General features: G+C 40.8%; 1 protein-coding gene across 5 annotated transcripts in view; it reads left to right on the top strand.

Moving 5' to 3' along the window:
• PFKFB1 (6-phosphofructo-2-kinase/fructose-2,6-biphosphatase 1) overlaps window positions 1–25,092 on the top strand; it is a 49,895-nt gene extending 24,803 nt beyond the window's left edge. The window contains exons 4-14 of one of the 5 annotated variants that reach the window (XM_081277545.1): window positions 559–625; window positions 1,482–1,556; window positions 2,184–2,240; window positions 4,458–4,579; window positions 8,407–8,614; window positions 12,008–12,154; window positions 15,137–15,241; window positions 19,965–20,094; window positions 22,663–22,725; window positions 23,742–23,806; window positions 24,134–25,092. In XM_081277545.1, the coding sequence (XP_081133671.1) occupies window positions 559–625; window positions 1,482–1,556; window positions 2,184–2,240; window positions 4,458–4,579; window positions 8,407–8,614; window positions 12,008–12,154; window positions 15,137–15,241; window positions 19,965–20,094; window positions 22,663–22,725; window positions 23,742–23,806; window positions 24,134–24,193 (1,099 nt within the window). In that variant the 3' untranslated portion in view covers window positions 24,194–25,092. The other 4 variants (XM_081277546.1, XM_081277547.1, XM_081277548.1 and 1 more) reach the window with 4 other exon arrangements.
• Window positions 25,093–25,412: the final 320 nt, after the last annotated feature.

Genomic DNA, 25,412 nt, shown 5'->3' with positions numbered 1-25,412 from the left:
TAGCTTGGCCAACCTTAAGATCTCTTTCCCCTGTGTGATTCTGAGTACTTCCACAATGGAGCCTGGTTCTCATTTATTAATCCATGTCCTCACCATAGAACCTAGCTACAAGTAATCACTAAAGAGATTTTTTTTTTTTTGCTGAAAATACATTGCCACTGTAATGCCTACACTTACAATTACTCATGCCACGACATGACTTTAACTTTAAAGACCACACACCTAAGCCCTACTTGGGTTGATATGATATTTAGCTTGAGTTTCCTTATCACAAGCATTGAAACACTTAAAATTGGGTCTGCTGTCATTACTTAGACTTTCCCAAGCATGTCACTTTATTCCTGCCTCTAAGCTGTACACACAGATCCAATTACAACTGTTTGACCCCTCTGTGCTTGGCATGGTGCCTAGAACATAGTACATTCTGTGTAGATGTTCAAAAGATGAATAATTTAGTGTAAGATATGTGAGAGATGGTACAAACGATAATGCAGAAAAAAGAGAGAGAAAACCATCTTGGAGATAAGGGTTGTCTGTTTCTTTCTGTATATTTTTCAGGCAGTGTGCATTGGCAGCCCTGAAGGATGTTCATAACTATCTTAGCCATGAGGAAGGTCATGTTGCGGTAAAGAAATTTCTATTATTTTCTTTGGGCATCTGCTGGAATGGAAAATAGCTAATATACAGTGAGAATTAACTATTCCATATATTATTCTAAGTACTTTGCTCATATTAATAATTTAGTTGCACACTACCCCCATGAGATATTGTCATGCCCCATTTGAAAGCCTGGAAGAATGGAACAGAGAGATTACATAATTTCCCAAGGTAGCACAACATGTATATGGTAGGGCCCAAACTGAAATCCAGATTGTGTAGCTTGGTAATCCCCACTCTTAACCACTGTGTACTACTAATGAACCCCTAAGAATTCAGCAGGGCTCTACTGGAATATAAGACTATAGTACAAACATTTTTGAGTTCTAGATATTTACCTATACATCCCCAATTTCTAAAGAAGGAAAAGAGTCTTAAATTTGCAAAGGGTCTGATCTAAGTTGCTGAGATTAGGGAGTTGTTTCCTACTCTTAAGGACTTTTAAGTTGATAAGGAAGGAAGAGGCCTCATGTAGGACTTGAGGAAACCAATAGTTCTGCTCTGTCGGCAACTCTTAGTGACTAGTGAAGGTAAGTCTTTCTTCTATGCCTAAGTTACTCCACCTGTAAAATAATCCTAATAAAAACCTACAGTTTTTTCTTTTACCTTATTATACTCACAGGATCTGGTACATTTCTGGGCAGAAAGAAAGTGCTTGATAAGTGTTTGTGAAATTGAGATAAGTTAATTCTTCCTTTCCTTCAAGATCCTCTAAAAAGTCTACCGCTTTCTAGAAGCCCTCCACTTAGCACAGACATGGAAAAAGAGTGAGTGTTCCGTCAACACTAGATACAGAGTAAGCCAATTTCATTACCTATCTCTAGGTTTTTGATGCCACCAACACTACCAGAGAAAGACGGTCACTGATTCTGCAGTTTGCAAAGGAACATGGGTACAAGGTACAGTAATAGTCCCATTCTTGTCTAGAACCTACTTATCCAGTACAAACTCCAAAGAAAGACTAAATAGGATACTCAGAACAACCAAATTGGCCACCATAGGCTCAATATATTAATTTGGTTGTCTGGTTTTCCAGAGCATAGTCAGAAGCAGCAAAACAGAATAGGAAAGGAGATGTACCACATTAGGCAATGGAAAATGGTTACTGACAGGTTGACACTGAGGGTGGGGCATGACAATGATGAAGGAGTTGAAAACCACTACAAAAAAATACAACAGACTTAAAAAGCAGTAAAAACACAAAACAACAATCCAGGGTCATTTAGTTTAAGGCCAGAATAGCTCATAAAACTCAAGCCTGAAACATCACTGTATGAGATTCTATTGTCAGACATGCCCCTGGAGAGCACTCAGGGGGAGAAGGGATCCATCTATGTTTGACTCCTACCAAATATAATTCCCAGTTGGAACATCCCCTTTCAGAGTTAGAGATCAAACCTCTGTCTCTCCTTCTTTCCATCTTGCAGAGCTGGGTTTAAACCCAAGGCCTCATGCATGCTAGGCAAGACTTTTACCACTGAACTACATCCCCAGACTTAGACATCTTTTTTATGTTTCTCTTACAGGTCTTTTTCATTGAGTCTATATGTAATGACCCTGACATCATTGCAGAAAACATCAAGGTAAGGAGCAACAGTTACTTTTCCTTCTTAGTTTTTGCTATCTTAGTTTTGGCTCCTACCTAAAGATCTCTGTAAGATTTTTTTTTTTTTTTGGTGCCAGGGATTGAACCTAGGGGTGCTTAACTACTGAGCCATATCCACAGCCCTTTTTATTTCTTTTTTTTTTAATATGAGTCAGTGTCTTGGTAAGTTGCTTAGTGTCTCACTAAGTTCCTGAGGCTGGCTTTGAACTTGCAATCCTTCTGCCTCAGCCTCCTGTGCTCCTGGGATTACAGATGTGTGCTATCATACCCAGTTTATTTCTGTAAGATTAAAGGAGGTACTCTTACCTGAGCTTTTGCTTTCACTTTGCATAGGCACGATTCCCTGACCATCCTGGCCCACAATAACCCCATGGAATTAGGTAAAGCCAATATGTAAAGAGCCTGATAGAGGCACAAAGCATCAAATTTTTCTCATTTTTTTTCACAACAAACCTGCATATTAGGGATCATTTCTATGTTACAGAGATGAAAATAGGGTTCCAAGAAGATAAATGAATTGTCAAAGATTTATACAGCCAGAAAAAGATAGGAGTGCTAGCTCTGCCTTGAAATGGCTATCCACCTAGAAAACCTATGTTCTTTATTCTGTACCACAATTCATATAAGAACTATCACCACTTTTAGAATCTAGCCATGTGTTTAGAACTAGATCATTCACAACATTTTGTTGTTCTCTACCTCATTAAATTACCAGAGCTTAGGAATATAAGATGCCCTTAAAGATCATCTCCTACAATCCTCCATCAGGTACTTGAAATCTCAGTTAAATGTTTGTTTAGATTTTATTTTAATACATGCAAGGACAAATAGCTCACTGCCTTCAACAAATGTAGCCCAATCAAACTGAAACCTTCCTCCCTGTAATTTCCAATCATTGGTCCTATTTTTTTTTTACCTCTTGAGACATATAACATGTTCAATTCCTCTCTTAGCTCTTCATCTACCCATCCATCTATTTATTGATTTAATATAAATTCATTATATATCTAGGATGGGCCATTCTTGGCAATAGAGACATAGAAATGGTTACGTGAAAATCCTTCTCTTAAGTTTATGGCCAAGTGAAGGAGACTGGAAAGTATATAGACAGAACTCTGAGATCAAAGCTGATATGAGGAAACAGGGGAGAGTGTCAGAATACAGTAGTAAGGATATGTCAGGGAAGGTTTCCCGTGGAGGTAATAGTTGAGATGCACCTTGAAGAATGGATGGGAATTTTACTGGTAAAGAATGGGAATAAGAAAGAGCTTATATTAAGTATTACATCTCTGGGAGCTATAAATAGCTTAGATTGGCTACATCAAATGTGTGATGGAATGGGAAGCAGTGAGAATAAAGACTAAGAAATAATTTCGGTCTTACTCATGATAAGCCATGAGCCACGTGCTAAAAATAGTTGACACTTTGGGCTAAAAGATATAAGGAAATGGCAATGGTTTTAATGGGTTTTAAACTGGAGAATACATGATCAGATATGCATGTTAGATATACCCTTCTGGCTGCTGGTATGGTAAATATATCAGAAATAACATGACTAGACAAATTAGTCAGTCACAAAGCCCTAGTTAGTACAGGCAAGAGAAAATGAATATTTAGAAGGGATTGGAGAGGATTTGGTGCCTGCTAAGAGATAAGGGATGATAAAAAGAAGCATCTGGAATGATTTCCAGATTCTGTGTAGGCTAACATTACTGGGAGGGAATGGGATGGGAAATGTGAAAAGAGAAAATGGATATTGGAGGATAGGAACTGTTAGCCCTTCAGAAAACCAAAGAGAATATGTCACATTCTTCCAGTAAAGGCTCCAAATATGTGAGCCATTATGACTCCTAGCCAAGATTTCTGCTTCTTTTTTCTGTAGCCATTTTTTTACATCACAATGTCTAGTCCTCTTATTAATATGCTTCCTAAACAGTGTGTGCCGTGGCAGTGAATGCAATAAAATAGTCCTTTTTCTAACCACCTGGAGATAAGAAATGAGGAGTTTCTAATCTTTTCTTCACTTAACTGATTTTTGTAAACTCTGGCAAGGTTCTCCAAGTTTCAATTTTCTCACCTTTATAATAAGGGATGTTGTATTCAGTGGTTTCTAAGGGCTTTTCCCAAGAACACTTTCAGAGTCTTTATCTTACAATGTATCCGTTGGTCCCTCTGTTCTTCTCCCTTCTTCCAGCAAGTGAAACTTGGCAGCCCTGATTACATAGACTGTGACCGAGAAAAAGTTCTGGAAGATTTTCTAAAGAGAATTGAATGCTATGAGGTCAACTATCAACCCTTGGATGATGAATTGGACAGGTAAGAGCCCAACATCCCAAAGTTAAGACCTGGATCCTTAGTGTAGTTTTGATGTCCTTATATGGAAACATCCTCCTTCCCTGGGCCTCCAACCTCTCTATTTTTAACATCAGGGGAACAACTTGATGATCTGTCTTCATGGCAGTGTGAGGTATTCATGAGATGACTGAAATAGTGCCTTCCTGAGCAATATGGACAGATCAGAACCTTTATTTCTGAAAACAAATGCCTCCTTCCCATGGGTGTTTGCTACTATTATTGTAAAAGTATTCTTCACACTCAATAATACTTCAGTTTTCAAACATGTTCCACTTCTTTCTTTCATTGAATCCCACATAGAAGCCCTGTAAAGGAGACTGATAAATATCATCATAAAAATTTTTAAGAAGAGGGAATTGAATTCTTAGAGGATTGAAACTACTTTCCCAAGCTCCCAACAAAAGTGAGGGGTAGAACTAGGACTCTAACCATATATTCTATCTTCTTATCATGTCTCTTCTCACAACACTCACATACCTCTTTAATCAGCAATCATTTGGCCCCTTTTGGGCTGTGGTGTATGTAGAGATTATAAACAGGGGGAATAGAAATGGGTTCTATTCTCAAAAAGCTTCCATAATATGTTGGCATATGGGAATATCCATGAAAAATAATATATTTTCCATCATAATACTAGCTAAAGATAGGAGAGGTATTAACTGCCAGTCCGTAAGAGATGTGAGTTTAGATGTAAACTGTTCCCAGAACCCTGCTTTCTTTCAAAATTGATTAAAATGGGAAAGGATCCTGTTCACCTACACTCTTTGAGGCTCAAGTGTAAATTGTAAAAAGGACATAAATAATCTTCACCACCCTAAGAAGTTTACATAACATTCTTTCAGCTTTACCCAACTGAAGTACTGAGAAATGAGCATTGTTGTTACTCCACTCCTTATAAGGGAAAACTGAGGCCCAGATCAAGTTAAAGGTTTACCTGAGATAATACAATGAGTCAGCAGCAGAGCATAAACTGAAACCCATATTCCCAAACTTCCAGCTGGTTTTTCCTTTCTTATATCCCTATAACATAAAAAAAAATGTCAGATGGGGGAGTTGACAGTGCAAGGACCATGGCCTTTATGTGCATTTTCACAGCTTTGCTTTGTTCAACTTCGGTATGTATGTGCTAGAGTGTGGCTCTGTATGCTCTGAGGAAAGTATAAACTTTTCAAATTTCCACAAACGTACCATGTGGACTAATAGCATATGGTTTTAGGAGATTAAAGAAGGGAGGCTGAAGTGAAAGAATGGCATCAAGAAAGCCCCCAGCTCTGGGTCTAGACTACTACAAGTGCTCTGTTATTTTTTGATGTATTGGTTTGGGCCTAAAGAACTAAAGACGATGTATATGGTAGGCCAGATTTATTTCATTATATTTCCATCAATGAACATTTATAGTTTGTGCATTAAGGACAGCCTTAGCTGTGCCTAAGGAACTCCAAGAAGGAAGGGATATCCCTGCTTTGATAGAATTTCTAGTTTGTTGGAGAGGACAGTCTATACACAGTTGGTCACAATTTTGGGGACAGAAAACCAAGTGATGGTTGGAGGATGGTTCCACAGAGGAGGAAACCTTGTCGAACTTGCAGGAAGAGATCTAGAAAAGCTGGGTTGCCCAATAGACAGACTAAACATGTGCTTAGAGTACTGGCAAGGTGGGGGCTTCCAAAAATAAGAAAACTATCCTAAAAACATTTCATACTTAATATAAAAACAGCATCAAGGTAGTCAAAATGGGAAAAAAAACATAAAATTAGAATTTGGTAGGACCTACTTTATCATAAGTTTATAATTTTTATTTTAAATTACACATGGTGGGGGATAAGAATGAGCTACTGTAATACTTTTGGTGTTGAGCACTTCTAAATGATTTTACATGACCCTGGGATCAAAGATGACTTTCTGTAGAGAGTTAGTGTACAGATTCTTGAAGGATGGATGCATAGGAGCTCAATGAGGGAAATCTGGCAAGGGACATCTTTTTAAGCAAGAACAGCACTTTGTAATGGTCCAGTTAGAAATCTGAGTAAGAGGAGAGAAGTACAAAGGGATATTCCAAGTGTACAACAAAGACATGAAGATAAGAATGAAACAAAGAAGCTATGGGTACAGCTTGGTAACATGAGGTAAGGTCAGCTGGGGCTCATGTGTGAAGGCACATAAAATGTCAGACATAGCTGAGTGATTTGGAAGTTCTCCTATAGACATGCTGTACCTAGTGTTAGGAACAGAGAATAACTAGGAAACAATGTTACATCAGATATTTTCTACTCCTAGGCTCTAAGGATCCTAGGAGAGATGATTAGAGAAAGGACCATTCTAGAGTTAAAGCCCAAGTCTACTTCCTAAGGTGACCTTAGGCAAATAGCTTTATCTTTGTGTATTTCGCAGAGATAATACTCTCTTCTCTGTATGACAGTCATAGGGATTCATGCACCTTAAAATCTCCAATCCCTGTCAGATGCACGGAAAATTTCAACAAATCCAAGTGCTCTGTGGGAATCATTGGACATGGATCATAGGTCTGGGCATAATGAGTGGGTGTAGACATAAAGGACTTCTCTAGGGAGATCAAGGAAAAGTTTCCTGAATTAAACTCCTCAATAACTTTGGGCTTGTACAAATATTTAAGTTCACTTGATTTTCTTACTGTGCAATCAGTGTTGGTGGCATAGCTCCAAAGCCCAGCTTCCCACACTTGAGGAATCTCTCTGAACTCCTTACAATCTAACAATCAAAGGATTAATGACTGGTACATCAGTGGCCTCAGAAGTCTTGCTCCATGGTTCTAATCTTCTGATTAGTCAGTATCTCCAACTTATTCCTCAGCTCCTCCACAGATAGGTGGTTGAGGAGCTTGGAGTAGGGACCACAAGTTCTCCAATGATGTTGTAGACCACCTCTATATCCCTATGCCCCAGTGCTTGGCACACCTTCCAGTGAGTATTTGTGAAATGAATGATGAACATTGATTACATATTTCCAATATATGTTCCTGACTGGCCTAAGAGTTCCCAAAGGGCAGATGCTGGGTCCCACCCCAAACACGGTGCCTAGAACAGAGGAGGGTGTTTGTAGACTGCATGGCAAATAGGGAAAACACCCAGTCTAACTCCATTTTCTGAGTGTGGAGAGATAAACAGGCACATGCACACCCAGATGTAGAATATAAAGTACACTGTATCATGGCAGGAATGAATCAAACATTACTTTCCTATGACCAATGTAATTCTACATCATGTACACCCAGAAGAATGAGAAATTATACTCTCTATATGGATAACATGTCAAAATACATTCTACTGTAATGTATAACTAAAAAGAACAAATAAAACATTTTAAGTAGCAAAAAAAGAAACAGGGGAAGACTTCAATTAGTATTTAAAGGGGAGGAGAAATGGACAAGACAGAAGCTGCCAATGAAATGTTGATTTCAGAGATACAGAAGATCACTCTATTTCTGATTATTGCAGCAGTGTGAATCACAGAGAAGAGAGCCCCAGCTGCTTGATTTGGAATGAGTGAAGGTAAAAATACAGCTTGGCTCAAGCTGAAACTGAGAAAAGGAGAAAGAGGGGTATGATAGAAGGCAATAAGTCCTGTAGGATAGTCAGGAACTAAGACTCTAGAACAGATACTCAGAACAGGGTAAACCATAGAATCTTGTTAGTTAAGAGCAGAATTGCAGAGGAAACTTGAAAGCAAGGTGTATGGCTGGGGTTTTCTCTTGGGATCAGCCCTCCCTACCATCAGACATTGATCTGCCCTTCTACTTGTGTCTGGCCCAGCCACCTGTCCTACATCAAGATCTTCGATGTGGGCACACGCTACATGGTGAACCGAGTACAGGACCACATCCAGAGCCGCACAGTCTACTATCTCATGAACATCCATGTCACACCACGCTCCATATACCTATGCCGGCATGGTGAGAGTGAACTCAACCTCAAAGGCCGCATCGGAGGTGACTCTGGCCTCTCACCTCGGGGCAAGCAGGTAGGGAGGGCACCATGCACTAAGATGGGCTGCCTGAGCTGGCCCAGGTAGCATTGCCAGTACCTGGGTCCTGAGTAGGGGGTACCCAATGATAGGGTAGAAGCAGATTCAGGTCACTCATGCCCTTCTATACTGTCAGACACTCAGTGTTGAAATAGCAACTTAATTGCTTCCAAAGGCCAAATGCTCCTTCAAACTGGTAGCTTCACTCTGATCTGCCCAAATCTGGCTGCTTCTCCATCCCATCACAATGACCACCTTTGGCCCTTGAATGACAGGTCTCCTCATCTTTCTCACAATTCTGTGCCTTTGTTCATACACACCTTGCTGCCTTCCTCTGCCACTCTGTCATCTGGCAATCATCATGTGCACAGACAGCTCCCTTGAGAGACCTACTTTGAGTACCCATTCTTCCCAACTCAGGGAAAATGCTGTCTTCTCTCCCCAACCCACTGCAGGAATCACACCGTCATTAATTATCCCCACTGCTTACTGCATCTTCCTGCCTCCCCTGTTCCCTTCCAAGGCCCAACTCTTGCTCCAAGATCTGGATCTCCAGGAAGCCCCCCGACAACTGTTAACTTCTTCTAGGAAGGTTGCCAAACCCTGGGCTTTATCTCTCCCTGATCTGGCCTATCTCTGACTCTCACAGGGCATGACCATCCTCCCCCAGTGAGGCATAGTGACCACATTCTGGATGTTGGCTGCACAAAGGGATATATTTCCTGTGTGTGTGTGTTGTATGTGTGTGTGTATGTGTGTATACACATTTGTGAGTGTAGGAGACACACATGTGGAGATGGCTACATGTCCACCTAGGCTCTGGGCTGTGTGGGCAGAGCAGGGGCTAGCTCTAGTCAAAAGACTCCAGGTACAGGTAGTGCCTCAGGGCAGAGTGACACTTCCAGTGGCCTCTGTCTTTGCTCTGAGGAGCATAAGTGGGTGTCTGATCAAAGCTTACCTCATGGTCCAATTGTCTGGGATTTTTAGCACAGGTATTGCTTGCTGGGAGGATTCACTTTGGCTGAAACAACTGGGAAATAAAGTGCAGGAGGGAGATTCATTGTTATGCACAGTCATGGCGCCATCTATTTCTACATGTGTGGCCTGACTTAATTTTAAAAACAGGTCTTTGGGGTGACCAGTACCATCACCAGTTTATAGATGAGAAAGGTGAGATTCAAAGAGGAGCAAAGAGGTCCCCCAGGTTGCAGATCCCACAGCTGATACAAGACAAAGCAAAGACTGAAAACCCGGTCTTTCTGCTTGATTTCAACATCCCTGCTTTAGATATGGGAGGTGTCCCAGGTACACTGTTGCCCCAGAAGGCCTGGACCTCGGGGCTCTTTTTATTTTATTTTTTTACCTCCAGACTGGCAGCCTCCCCTTGAGGTAGACTTTGATCTGACACTCACTTCTTGTGCTCCTCAGAGCAAAGATAGAGGTCACTGGAGGTATCACCCTGCCTGGATGTAGCACCCTCCCCTGTGGCACCACCTGTACCTGGAGTCTCTTGACGGGGGCTAGTCCTGCCCTACCCACACACACAGAGCCCAGATGGACACATGGCCATCTCCATCTGTATGTCTCCTGCACTCATAATCACACACACACACACACACACACACACACACACACACACACACACACATACACCAGGGCCATCCTGCACTGTTATGGGCACAGTGCACCAGGTCTGGTTTAAATGTACTTTCTCATCAACTATAATCCTATCACTGTAACTCTCACTTATGCAGCACCTACTGCATCTCAAGGAGTGGTATTGTTGCTCCTCACTTATCATGTACAGTGACTATCACAGAAGATAGGCCTGATGATCAAATGCTACTTTTAGGAAAAAAGGTCAGAGACGGGCAGGGATGTGTCTGAGTGGCTGTGTAAAGGAGTGGGGGGTAGGGGTTAACTCATGTCTTCTACCTGCCAGGCAAGAACTTTTTTAGCTAGAGCATATTGACTGATGACACATATCCATCATTAAGTGTATATTTGTGATGCTTATATATGTAGATACAAATGTGCACTTGCACGCATTTGTGCAAATATCCCTAGTACACACCATCTATGATTAATGACACAACTATTCACAGAAGGAAAGCTGATCTCTTGGTCTTCTGAGCTCCCACAGCTCTTTGCAGTTGCTGCCATTGTTTCCTACCATGGACTGGCTGTGTTTTGAGAATAAGAACAACCCAGCACTTAGCAAAGGCCCCATATCCTCAATATATATGTGAATTCCCTTTAAACCTAGGTACTAGAAACCCTGCTGAAGCAATGAGAATTCACAGCATCAAAGAAATGTCTCCCAAATCTTACCTCCCCATTCCAGACCACTTTCTGAGTATCTTGAACCTTACCATCTTTAAAGACTGGGAATTTGTTTCTAGTGCCTACGTGGGCCTGTCTGAGAGTATGACCACTTGAAGACAGGCTGTGTCACAGAAGTTCATACAATCTTAGGGCAAATGGTGGCCAAGGGGTCTCTGTAGAGCATAGGAATTGGTAGAGGTTGGTGTGAAGAGAACTTGGTCATGTGACTTGATTGTCCACAGATATGTACTCAGGCCATATAGAAACATAGGATGGTGCCCAAAATGGAAGGAAAAGGAAGGAACATTTTGGGTGGTATGCCAGCATTTGTATTCTTGTCCTGGGCTCCACAAATGCTAGAGGTGGATCTGTTTGAATGAGTGAATATCCTAGTAGGGTACTTAGTGAGCAAGCATCAGTGAGTGACTGCAAACACATACATAGACATACATAAGTGCAAGCACACATACTCTTTTCTGTTTCCTTGACCTTTAACCACATGGGAAAGAGTATGGCTCTATTTTGTTTTACACTTTGTAATTATGCATATGCTTATCAAGTACAATGTGATGTTTCAACATACATATACATTATATCTATATACTGCACATTGATCCATTCCGTCATGAATTTATCATTGATTTGTGGTGAGAAAATTCAAAATGTTAGCTATTTTGAATTATACACATTTTTTAATTTATTTATTTATTTTTAGTTGTAATTGGACATAATACCTTTGTTTTATTTTTATGTGGTGCTGAGTATCGAACCCAGTGGCCCACACATGCTACACAAGTGCTCTACAACCCCAGCCCCACAACATTTTATTTTTAATCATGGTTACTCTACTGTGAAATAGAATGCTGGAACTTATTTCTCCTGTCTAACTGTAATCTTGTATTTGTTGAATAACCTCTTCCTATCCCTCCCTTCTCAAGGGTATGCCCTTTTATAAATTTGGGACATCTCCACTCTACAATTTGTGGAAGATTTGAGCTTGTTTTCATGGATACCTTATCTTTCTCACCTTTCCCCTTCATCTTTTCCTTTGCACCCCATCCCTAGTATGCCTATGCACTGGCCAACTTCATTCAGTCCCAGTGTATCAACTCCCTGAAAGTGTGGACCAGCCACATGAAGAGGACCATCCAGACAGCTGAAGCTCTGGGTGTCCCCTATGAGCAGTGGAAGGCCCTGAATGAGATTGATGCGGTGAGATGGAAGGGGTGAATCTCCTGACAGAGTGGGGGTTTGAGTATGGGTTTATCCCTGGGGTTGTCTTTGCTCCAGTTCTTATGGGGAACCTAATTAATTCAACAAACATTTCTTGACAATCATCCAGTGCTCAACACTATTCTATGTCTCAGGGATCCCTGGAAGGCCAGGAATAGACAAGGACTCTACTTTTAGAGAGCCCAAAGGCAGACAGCAAGACTCTATCTCAGTGTGACATAAGTTTCTGAGAGAGGAAGTACAAGGGACTGTGGAAGATCAGAAGATGAGGGTGCCCCTGACCACACATGTGAGAGAGATTTATAAGGAAAGATTCATGAAGCAAGCCAAGGATGAGAAAAGAAACATGCAAAATGGGCTTGGAGTGGAACAATAAACATAGTTCAGAGATGGGAAACTACTTATATGAAGGCTCAGAGGTGAGAAGAGACCCTAGCATGTTTAGGGAACTAAAAGAAAGAATGACAGAGATTCTGGGACAGTGATAGTGAGGTCTTGGGAGAAGGGAGATGAGTCTGAAAAAAGATCTAGGCTTCAGGGTCTTATAGTCCATGTTGAGGGATTTGGATCCTGCCCTAATTATCGATGGGAAGCCATTGACATGATCTAAGTCAAGGAGATTGGTCTGAATGTAATTCCCATTTTTAAAGCCCAGTCTGTACATGCATGGAGACTAGGTGAAAACAATGCCAGGATGAGCATGTAGACCAGTCAGGACAGGTGGCTGCATTAGTGTGGCAAGAGGCAAAGGCATGTGGAACCAGAATAATGGTATGAAGATGGAATGAAGAAGGACTTTGGGAATGTTTCCAACATAATAGGGTCAATGGTACTTGACAGTGTAAGGAGTAAGGAAGAGGGAGAGGTGAAGGATCCAACTCTGGTGACTAGGAAATCTCTTTCAGGATATCCTTCTCTTACCTATGCTATAGGTACATTGGCAATGGGTGGTACTTCACAGGTTATGGTTGTTAAGGCCCAACATAAGAGCTTCACCACAGGTGTAGATAACTTGCATGAGGTAGGTTAACATGCTAGAAATGCTTCTATAAATTTAGAAATGTATGTGTGTGCATATTTCACATATACATATGTAAATATAGATGTACAAAGGAACACATATTTAGAAAGGGGCTATTTAGTAAAACATACATGTGCAAATATGTAAACTTGTCATCATAAGAGTTTAGTTGATGTTGTAAAGAAGAATGAAATTATGACATTTGCTGGTAAATGGATGGTAGAATAAAGGAATAGATTTGAGAGAGATTTAGGAGGCAGAATCTCAGGAATTGGCCATAGGGGGGGTGAGTAAGGAAGAAACAAGAATTTGCAATGATGCCTAAGTTTCTGATTTATTTTCTATTATTGATTACATTATTAATGTTTAATTCCATCAATTGAGTCTTTTAAATGTACCTTGTACACCCTGTACTAGTATCTTTTACATATATTATCCCTAATATCCAAAACACTTCTACATGGTAATTGTAATTCTCATTTCTCAAGTAAGGAAAATAAAATTAAGGGGAATTAAGCATTTTGCCTAAAGTCAAGAGAGTGTCAGTGGCCATTTCCACAGGCAAAAGGCTCCCAGCTTGCCTCAAAATTGAAAGTTGAAGCCAATCAGGAAGGACCTGTGTACTGAATAGGGTACACATTCTTCCATGGGCAGTGTCAGTTGGAGAAGGTCGACACTGCAGAGCTACTTATAGATTGTGACAAGGGTTCAGTTCCACAACCCTGAGGGAAGCCTGGTAAATGACCCAAAAGACAACAGAGGCCACTTTCCCACTTCAGGGAGGTTTAATTGGAATTTACATACTCCGAAGGAAACTTTACATCACTTGCCACTACCTCCAGCAGCCACCTCACTCCTGGAGATTTCTCAGCTGACTTGGAAGCTCTTCTGTGAAGAGCTTCCAAAGAACTCATTACTTCCTTGGATAAAGAGATTGAAACCCATTCTAAAGCCATTAGAAATTTACTAGTTTTGCTCTCTGAAATTTCTGAAATACAGACACCTGTTAAATACAGACACCTGTTAAAAAATAAGGATCAGTCACTTATTTTTCTATCTAAAGTAGGGGTCGGGATGGAGGGATAGGAAATGCTATAGAATGGAAGAATATGACTATATTGTGCTCACGCATGTGTATTTGCATACAAAATCACAGATATCTGCCACAAATATGCTTATGATTGTACATATGAACTTCACAGACACAGGGACCTTCTTCTACCATCATGCCTATACCACACATACATACACATGCCTAGAGATTCATATGGACACACTCATTATAGACACATGCAGCCCTATATATACCCCACATGGACACAGAGGAGCATATAATGAACATGAACATAAACATAGCACAGATACAAAACCTCAAGCATATTACTGCAAATTCACACAGGCCTCAGACACAGGAATAGAAATATACATAGAACAGAAACACAATGAAAGATACATATTCATGGATACACGTGCTGCAGACACACTTAGATGTGCATGGATACACATACCACAGAGACATCCACATGGGCATAACACACACACACACACACACAAATACAATACATATGCAAGGCATAAGTCCTTTAACAAGCATGCTGCATACATACTTGCAGATACAACCACAAATTCTTATGCCTACATATTTGTAAAAATACATAATTATATGTATATTGTATACTTATATACCTACTGAGACAATCATAGAAAAACATCATATACTCAACCAGAACACACCCCCATCCACACACTATTGTTTTTATACTCACACAAGTACACACCATGCACACATATATATTCACATACACACCCACAAATAACAAACAACTCCATAGCTGTGCTCACAGAAGTCCCAAGTACCATATTATTGGTCTTAGAACTATGGCAAAGGCTGTCTGGATTTCACCAGGCGAATGCTTGTGTCCCCCAATACTTTCTCTTAGGGTGTCTGTGAGGAGATGACCTATGAAGAAATCCAAGAACACTACCCTGAAGAATTTGCATTACGGGACCAAGATAAATATCGTTACCGCTATCCCAAAGGAGAGGTAAGTTTTGGAGGATGGCCTAATTCTTAGAACTCCTCCACAGCATCTCCATTCCAACTTCCAAAATTCCAGTTTTAAAACATTTTTAGAAACAGGGTAAAGCATGTTTTGCAACATCTGCCATCTTACAAGGCACACAGTGATTTAGCCATTGGCCATCAATTCATGGCTATATGCAACAGATTCCTCTTATTAAAAAGCTACATATATGCTAGGCATGGGGGTGCACACTTGTAATCTCAGCAGTTTTAGAGATTGAAGCAAGAGGATTGGATTGCAAGTTGGAGATCAGCCTTGGCAACTTAGCGAGACCCTGTCTCAAAATTTTAAAAAATAAAAAGGGCTGGGGTTATAGCTCAGTGGTAGAGCATCCCGGGTTCAACTCTCAATACCCCTCCATACACACAAAGCTACAATGCTTTCTCTCTACTTTTAGGAGGACCCACTTTATCCTACACTTTATCTCTGGTCACCTCACTGGAGAAACTTGAAATTCTTCTACATACTCTAATTTTAAGACATTTTATTGCCAAGTGCACTACATCTCCAGTCTCTCTGGGCAGTTGGTATCATCCTAAAGGACAATAGGTACTACTTTGATCAACTTCTTTGCCATTACATGAGCCAGACCATCATTTTCCTATTTGCATATGAAATGACTACTTATTGCTTTCTATCCAACCCCCACTTAGCCAGTTCCACATTTTAGAGCATTTGCTCATCACACTCCATTTCTGAAACAAACTCCTGTGAACAATTATCAGAAAATCAGGGCATTTGGGAAGACAAAACAATAGATACTCTGTTCAGTTAAAAAGAACTTTCACATTTTATCTTCAACCTCAGCAATGATAATGTAAAGTCAGGCTTAATTTGCCATCATTTTCCTTTATATATTTTGAGGCTTTGTTAAAAAGAGACATACAATTTTTTTTTTGTTTTTTGTCTCTTATAAACAGCTTATAGTTGTATTTTGCTGTTTCTAATCCAAACTAAAAATGGTAGTTTCATACCTTTACTTTTATTTTAGTTACTGATTTTTTTAGTTTATTTCTATTATCTTTTTTCTCTTCTCCTGTATCCTTTAGGATTGAGTTTTAGTATATTTAAGTTATATAATGTTTACATTCTTTTAGAGGTTGTCCTTAACATATTTAAGATATTTCATCATGATTCTTTTTATTCTTGCAGATATTCTAATAAGGATATGAGGTCTAAATATTATACTTCAGAATCACTCAATTCATTGCTATGTGTTGTTATGCAACTGATTTGAACAATTAACATTTTAATGTGTTATTAACAAAACCTAGAATCAACCTCTCCACCATCACCCCAAATAATAAAAGAACTTTAAAACTCTGGATTCTCCTTCTCCTAGTTTGCATGTTGTTTTATATTTTAGTTCAACCTTGGTCTTAACCCCCAAATGAATTAGCACTGTTGTTATTACCACTGCATCTAGTTAATGTTTATTTATTTATTTTTTGTACTGGGGATTTAAACCAGGGGTGCTTAACCACTGAGTTACCTCATCAGACCTTTTTTTTGGAGGGGAGGGGTCTTTTTTTAGAACCAAAAAAAAAAGAGAACCTAACCCTTTTTATTTTGGGGGGACAAGGTTGCCTAGGGCCTCAACTCACTGATACTGGCTTTGAACTTGCAATCCTTTTGCCTCAGGCTCCTGAGTTGCTAGGATTACAGGCATGTGCCACAATGCCCAGCCTGTCTATGTTTTATTCTTTTTATTTGTTTTTTTAGTTATACATGACAGTATATTTTGACATATTTTTACAAACATGAGGTATGTCTTATTCTAATTAGGATCCCAGTCTTGTGGATGTACATAAGGTGGAGATTCGCTGTGGTGTATTCATATATGTACATGGGAAAGTCATGTTAGATTCATTCAGTTTTCTCTCCTACTCTGATTCCCCTTCCCTTCCCTTCATTCCTCTTTGTTTAATTCACTCCATTGAACTTCTATTCTCCCCAGCTTGTTGTGAGTTAGCATCCATGTATCAGAGAGAACATTCGACCTTTGGTTTTGGGGGGACTGGCTTATTTCATTAGCATGGTAGTCTCCAGATCCATCTGTTTACCAGCAAATGTCATAAAGTCATTCTTTTTATAGCTAAATAATATTCCATTGTGTATATCACCACATTTTATTTATCCTTTCATCTATGAAAGGGTAACTAGTTTGGTTACATGGCTTAGCTATTGTGAATCAAACTGCTATAAACACTGATGTGGCTGCATAACTGTAGTATGCTGATTTTAACTCCATTGGATATACACCAAAGAGTGGGCTAACCAGGTCAAATGGTGGTTCCATTCCCAGTTTTTTGAGGAATCTCCATACTGCTTTCCAGAGTAGTTGCATCAATTTTCAATCCTACCAGCAATGTATGAATGTACCATTTTCCCTACATCCTTGCCAATATTTTTGTTGCCTGTGTTCCTGGTAATTGCCATTCTGACAGGAGTGAGATAAAATCTCAGTAGATTTAACTACTTGTTTATGAAATCCTTTGATCATTCTTGCTGCTTGTAACCTGAAGACTGCCTTTCGAGTTCTTTTTTCCCTTCTTTCTTTGGAAGTTCCTTATTTTTTCTAAAACTATTTGTGGGGGATGTCTTCAATCACCAATGAAACTTTGGTGTGGAATAAAACTCTAAGCTGACAGTTGATTCTCAGCATTTTGAAGATATTACCATTCTGGCTTCTAATCTAAGAAACTTGGTTAGGTTTTTTTTTTTCTTTTGCTGCTTTTAAAAAAAATTGTTTTAGTTGTAGATGGACATAATGCCTTCATTTTATTAATTTATTTGTAATGTGGTGCTGAGGATTAAACCCAGTACCTCGCACATGCTAGGCAAGTGCTCTACCACTGAGCCACAACCCCAGCCCTCTTTTGCTGCTTTTAAAATCTATCTCTGTTACCTTTGAGCTTCACAATTATGGCTAGATATCAATTTCATTTTATTTATCTAAATTTAGGATTCATTGAATTTCCTGAATCTGAAAGTTGGAATTTTCATCAGTTCTAGAAAACCATCAGATATTATATCTTCCAAATTCTCTCACATTCTTTCTGTTATCTTTTTCTGAATACAGTTACATATGTTAATCTTGCCTTTATTTTTCATATCACCTAACTTTTCTTCTTATTTTCTAGCTGTTTGTATATCTTTGCTGCATTCTGAGTAATTTCTTCAGCTTTCTCTTCCAAGTCACTCTTTTTTAAGTTATATAAAATGCTGTTTATACCTTCAATTTAATTTTTAATTTTTTGAGATTTGGGGGATTGAATTCAGAGTGCCGTACACTGAGCAACATCCTTAGCTCTTTTTTATTTTTTATTTTGAGATATAGTCTTGATATGTTGCTGAGGCTGGCCTGAACTTGCAATTCTCCTGCCTCTGCTCCTGAATGTAGTACCTTATCTAGCTAGTTTTCAATTTTAATGATTACAGTTTTTATTTCTGAACTTCTGTTTAGTTTATTTTGAAATCTGCATCATGTATTTGATACCATCTTATTTCTTACAGTCTATCATTTTATTTCTTAAAAATTCAAACATATTTTATATGGTGCATCCTTTAAGTTTTTAGAATTATCTTCTTGTTTTTCTAATTATTCTTACCCATACTAGGTTATTTCCTCGTGTATTTGTGAGAATTTGTTTTGGAAATCCCAGGTGGCCTGAGGTGAAAAAAATCCAGAGAGAATTTCCATTTGTTTCTTCCATGCACTCCCGGGAGTTAACAACTTGAGACCACTTTTTATTAAACTCTCATCAAAACATTTTCTAGGGCTGGGGATGTAGCTCAAGCTGTAGCGCACTCGCCTGGCATGCGTGCGGCCCGGTTTCGATCCTAAGCACCACATACCAACAAAGATGTTGTGTCTGCCGAGAACTAAAAAAAAAATAAATATTAAAAAATTCTCTCTCTCTCTCTCTCTCTCTCTCTCTCTCTCTCTCTCTCTCTCTCTCTCTCCTCTCTCACTCTTTCTTAAAAAAAAAAAAACATTTTCTAACCTACATGGGGAGTGTAATTCCATGTCACCAACCCACCTATAGGAATACTTGCAACTGTAAATTCTTACAGAAGGCATTTCCTAATTTTTTTCCACCAAAAGTCATGGAGAGACTGATAAATTTTCTTGTTGCTTCGCTTTGCCCATGGATGAACTTTTTCTATTTTATATTTTACATAGGGTATAAGGTTTGCCCTTTAAGGGACTCCCAGTTATGTTAGAGTCTTAGTCCCAACTCCCCACAATATGCACACCTAAGGCCTTATATCCTGTTTCTATAAGGATTTAAAAACTCAAAACCCTTGGTTACTATGATTGTAAAATACACTCAGGACAGCGATAGCTTTTATACCCTCTTCTGATTCTTTTTACCAAGTTTTCCATTTTGGAATCCTATAGTTGAAATTACCCTTATTGTTTTGAAGTGTCAACAGTGTAATTAAGACATCTTGTAGTGGGGAGTATTATTATTGCTATTTTGCCCACTATATTGATTGCACCCATTTAACAGATGGGAAACTGAGACCCTATAAAGAAAATAAGTTACCTAAGATCACACTGCATGGTAAATAACTCACCCAGCCCCAGAATCAAGTTTCCTGATTCCTAGGTTTGATTTCTTCCTCTCTGGGCTAATATGCCTCATCCCCCTTATCCAAAGATTTCTCTTACCTTTAGTCCTATGAGGATCTGGTTCAGCGTCTGGAGCCAGTTATAATGGAGCTAGAACGACAGGAAAATGTATTGGTGATTTGCCACCAAGCTGTCATGCGGTGCCTCTTGGCCTACTTCCTGGATAAAAGTTCAGGTAACATCTTCCTTCCTGTTCCTGGTGTGGGGAACTGAATGTGATTTTATATGCACAATTGGAGGTTTATTTCTTAGTAGTTAAAAGCACAATATCTAAAACAAGGATGCCTAGATTTAGATTATTTGTAACTTTACTTATCATTCCTAACTGTACTTCCTTTGGCAAAGTACTATAACCCTTCTGGCCTTAGTTTCCTCATCTGGAAAATGGGGAGAATAATGATGAAATTTCATTAAACGTGTAAATAGCTTAGAACACTTCATAATACACTGTGTGGGCCATATAAGTGTTTGGGTATATTATTAGCATTATTCCAATGTAATGTTTTCAAAGCTGACATTAACAGTCTACATCAGCCTAAAGTGCTTAGTCAGTATCTCTCTGAAGCATGGTGTCCTCAGGTGATAGTGAGACCTTTCATGGCCTCATAATTCTAATTATAGGTTTTCCTAATTATAGGTTTCTGCTTTGCTGAAGGGATAATTTCATCAAGACAGTGGTTCTTCTTTCTTTTTTTTTTTCAAATGATAATTTATTTTTTAAAAAATCTATACATGGCATCTACAGAATACCTGTACACTGACAGTATACACTGAACTTCAAACTAAGGCAGGTGGCTGGGCAAGGAACTGTTGAATTACCTTCACATATAAAAGTCTACTTCTAATATAGATGCTGAAGCTTTGGCATTTCTAGGATATTTTGAGGGGGGTTGATAGCAATGCAAAAGTGTATTTTATGTCTATAATATTCTCATCTTTTTTATGATGCTCGTTTCAAAAGAAAGAACACTCCGTATAAGTCATTTCCTCCACCTGGTCTTAAACTTCCTCACTGGGAATAAGCTATGGGATGTGTGATAAGGGTCCTTGCACTGCTAGATTTCTGATATGTTCACATCAGGTAGACACTACATGATTTCCTTTTTCTAGATAAGGAAATAAAGGCCTAGAGAGGTGAGGTAGCTTGCTAAATGTCATAGGGTTACACAGTGGCAGAGATCAGAGTTGATCCAAGGTGTATGATAGAGGCCCTTCCCTTTCAAATGAGCACAGAGTATGTGAAGAACATTTGCACCTCCCTCTTTGTCTCTACTTCTACCCACCTTCACACATAGGCCATGCCAGCTGCTTGCATCTGCCCTAGAAGCCAGGTTGGACAGGGCTGGGCAGATAGTCTTTCTCCTGTTATTCAGGTGAGTGATGGGACAAGACCCAGAGAGATGATATGGCAAGGAGTGCAGACCCACAGAACTATAGGGCTGTGACAGCTTCAGGTACACCCAATCCAATCCTGTCTTGTAATATGGGGACAACGAGGACCAGAGAGAGAAGTGGCTGGGTCAAGGTCACTAGTTGAGGTAGTAGCAGAGCTGAGTCATAGACCTTAGTCAAGTTGCCTTCCCTTCTCTGAGTCTATTTCCTCATGTAGACAATGAGGGTGAACAGGACCACAGAGCATTGGTGAGGGTGCAGTGAGATCATGCACAACAGCCCTTGGCCCCAGGGCTGCTTCTGCTTATGAAGACAAAAATGATAAGGAGAAGCAGGATGAATGCCCAGGACAATTCCTAATGTCTCAGGAGTTTGGGAAGGACGTAGCAGGCCTTGAAAGCCTAGAATGGGCCTAAGGGATGGAAAGCCACGACCATGTTCCAGCTAAATGAAAGGAGGTAGGGAACTGTCTGTATTGCATCCTGGGATTTTGGGAGGGTGGGTATCAGGAAAAAGTGCCACACAAGTGGGTATGTTGCCCCCAGGATGCTGTGAGCCCCTCTCTGGCAGCAGCTACAGACTGCAGGGGCAGAGCAAGCTCTTATACTCAAAGGGTCCTGGTTTTGACTTCTTACACTGCCATATTCTGGCTGTGTGACCTCAGACTAGCACCTTTCCTCTAGAAGCCCCAGTGTCCTAATCCATGGGCTGGGCCTAATCACTCCCTCCTCTCAGGACTACCTGATTAATGGAAATATAGGCCCAGAAAGGAAATTGTACATAAATATCCAAAACAACTTTCTGCATAATAGTAACTGGAAATGAGTGAATCAATATTTGTCCATGAACAAGTGTGATAATAGGAGAAATCAGGCCTAGGCTGAGGAAAAGGCTGTGGGAGGGGTACGTGCCATATGCACCTCTGCCACATTGGATGGTCACAGAAAATACTTGCCAATGGGAATTGTGAGCCTTTTTGGTGGGAGGTGTGTGGATAGTTGCCTGGGCTGGGCTGGAGTGAGGCCTGTCTTGATTTCCTATTGTCACTGAGCATGAGGAGGTGGCCATTTCTGCATGGCCTGCCAAACTCTCCTGTGGGACACATAGTATGCCTGTTTTTCAAAGGCTATCCTTCCTCCCTACTCCTTGGCCGGCCTAGCTGCTCCCTTTCTTCCTGTGTAGATTGCTCTGAGTACTGTCCTTTGCAGAATGTGAGGCGTGCACCCATGGTGAGCCCCATCTGAGGAAGGGGAAGTGAAAGGGGGAGCATTGAGAAAGCCTGGTGGCCAGAGAGGTGGTGTCCTGCCCAGTACTGTCTCTGAGGTCTGCTTCCTACTCCTCTCCTTTCCAGATGAGCTTCCCTATCTCAAGTGTCCTCTGCACACAGTGCTCAAACTCACACCTGTGGCTTATGGTGAGTGCCCCATCCTCATAAGCAAAGATACATAGAGGCCATGAGCATGCCTCTATTGCCTACCATTTGCCCTGAAGAGTCCAGGGAGTGGGCCCCTGGTTGGTGGTTGGACATCCTGCTGGAGGCGGGACTGGTGGTAGGTCACATAATAGGGAAGAACCAGGATGGTTTCTAAATTCCAGGTCTGCCTCCAGTTTTCTGACTCTGCCAAGCACTGAGCATAGAACACTGAACTGTAGAAGGCCAGAGGGGGTCCCCAAAAGGAACCAAAGTAAAGTTGACCAGTCTGGGTAGTTGATATTCTGTATTGGGACATTAGTTAGCTATGAAAGGTTCATGAGGAGGGAGAAGACAGAATCAAATCTGGATGGGGGAGTGAGAAGGAACAATGCCCTACTGAAGCCTGCAGTAGGGATGTAGCCTACCCATAGGAATGGATCTAAAGGGACTTCTATAAGCATTGGGCCTCTTCTGCCAGCCCCAGGCCCCACTGATGCATGTTCCTCCTTCTTCAGGTTCCCTTGAACTCCTTGTGATCTCCATTCCTCTAGTGTTGCCATAGCCACATTGCCCTCAAACTTTTCTTGGGCCTAATTGCCCAAGGCAGTGACCCAGGACTATTTCACCTCCACTGCACCTAGCATAACTTGTTGGATCCACAGAGCTCCATCCTTCGTACATAGATTAGATCACTGTTTCACTGGCCAAAAAAGTTTGGGGAGGCCATACAGATCTGCTCTCTTCTCTTTCCCCATGTTCAAATGAGCATTGGAAGTCAAGAGAACTTAGGGAAAGAGCTGGGGTGATGCCCTATTGGCAGCCTCTTTCTTATGTGGCATCTTCCCAAAATATCACATATCTCATCTGAATTCTATTCCCTACCCAGCAGATACAATCTGTATACAATATGAAGCTGGGGTATGAGTGATAATGGGGGAGGGGGTAGGAATGAAACTTTAGGAAAGACTTGTGCTCACCTTGGGGGCTTACAGACACATGGGTTATTCTTTTCTGAGGCTGCAAAGTGGAGTCCATCTACCTGAATGTGGAGGCTGTGAACACACACCGAGAGAAGCCTGAGGTAGGTAGATTCCACACCCAAGCCCACTGTGGACACAGCACATGGTGAAAGCACCCTCCCAGATCCTGGGTGTTTCACATCACCAGAAGGAAAAAATCCAGAAATGTAGGAAATACAGCCAAGACCTAAGACACCTAGATAATCCCTGCCCAAAAGACCTTACACTGAGATTCACCCCCCCCCCCAGGCCTTCCTAAGAAGAGGGTCAGGACTCAGAGCTGGTTGTAAGAGGGGAATCTGACAGTAAGGACAAGAGGAAGGGGAGGTCCTAGGGCCCCACACTGCTGTCTCCTTCTTTCTTATTAACCCTGGGCACTCTCTTCTCAGAATGTGGACATTTCCCGGGAACCCGAGGAAGCCCTGGACACTGTCCCTGCCCATTATTGAGATCTTTCTGAGATGTCAAACTGCTTCGGTCCTATCTTCCACCTTTAGGAACTGCTGTCCTTGCTATTCTCCTATTTTGAGAAGATTGTGGCTTTGGCCTCACTGGGAGAAGAAATCCTCAGCAGCTCCCAAACAGGTCTCAGTTCCTAGCTACTACCAAGGAGCAACCTAGCTCTGGATGAGGCTCTTTCTTAATTCCTATTCTCTGATCAATAAAGACTTCTCTTACTGCCTATAGGAGGATAGGAGAAGGTCATAGGGAGACTTCTCCCATTGTTTTCAAGATTCTGATCCTGACCCAGTTCTGGTGTTGTGGATGTGGAATGGGTGAGGAGTTCCTGAGAGTTTGGGGTAGTACCTGCAAAGATGGGAGAAGATAGGTCCCTGTGAGTGCTGGTGGAGCTTGTTCCTTGGTGGTTGATGTAAATGGGGGCAGGATACCTTTATCCCTATTTTCAGAGAAGAACCTGGCACTTGGGCAAGTGATCATCTTCTCTAACTCTTGTTGCCATCCTGAGTGTTTTCTGTCCATGTGAATGACTGACCATCACACAGGCCTCACACTCTGATCCCCTCAACTCCAGTGATCAACACCCTATCATCCCATGGATCTTGGCATCATCTCCTCGATCTGACCTTGAATTCAAGCATCCCACTCTCATTCATGAGCCTTCACAACTCTGTCATTCATAGGGTCCCTAATAGCACACCTCCACACAGTAGGCATACATGTGGTATTTCTTAATGGGCAGTATTTGTACATCAAGAGTATAGTCCTTTGACTTCCCCATTATCTCCCAACCCATCAGTCTTCTTCCTCAGTTTTCTTCCATCCCTAACCAGCTTGGGTCCTATGGTCTGCCTCTTAAGTTACTGTCTATACATCAACTATGAGACAAGCACCAAGTGACCCAGTGGTAAAAAGTCTTCAAAAGACTTTATTCACACACTTGCTGCCTTTGTTCTCTTGTTCTTTCATCATAACCACCCAATGAGATCCAAACCCTAAATAATTCATACCTCCATTTTTGTTGAGACCTACTACAGGTTGTAGATCACTGCTTAAAATGATGATGATCTATATTCATCTGCTTCCATACGCCTAAATCCTGTTCAATAGTCATGTTCTATTTTCTGGTACCTTATCCCACCCCACCCTCTTGGACTACTTCTGTAAATTCCTGACTCTTCCATCTACCTTCTGGTCCTCTCTATTGGT

This window comes from Spermophilus citellus (assembly GCF_964194105.1).
Source record: "Spermophilus citellus genome assembly, chromosome: X".
Lineage (NCBI taxonomy): Eukaryota > Metazoa > Chordata > Mammalia > Rodentia > Sciuridae > Spermophilus > Spermophilus citellus.
This window is presented reverse-complemented; position numbering and strand designations above follow the sequence as displayed.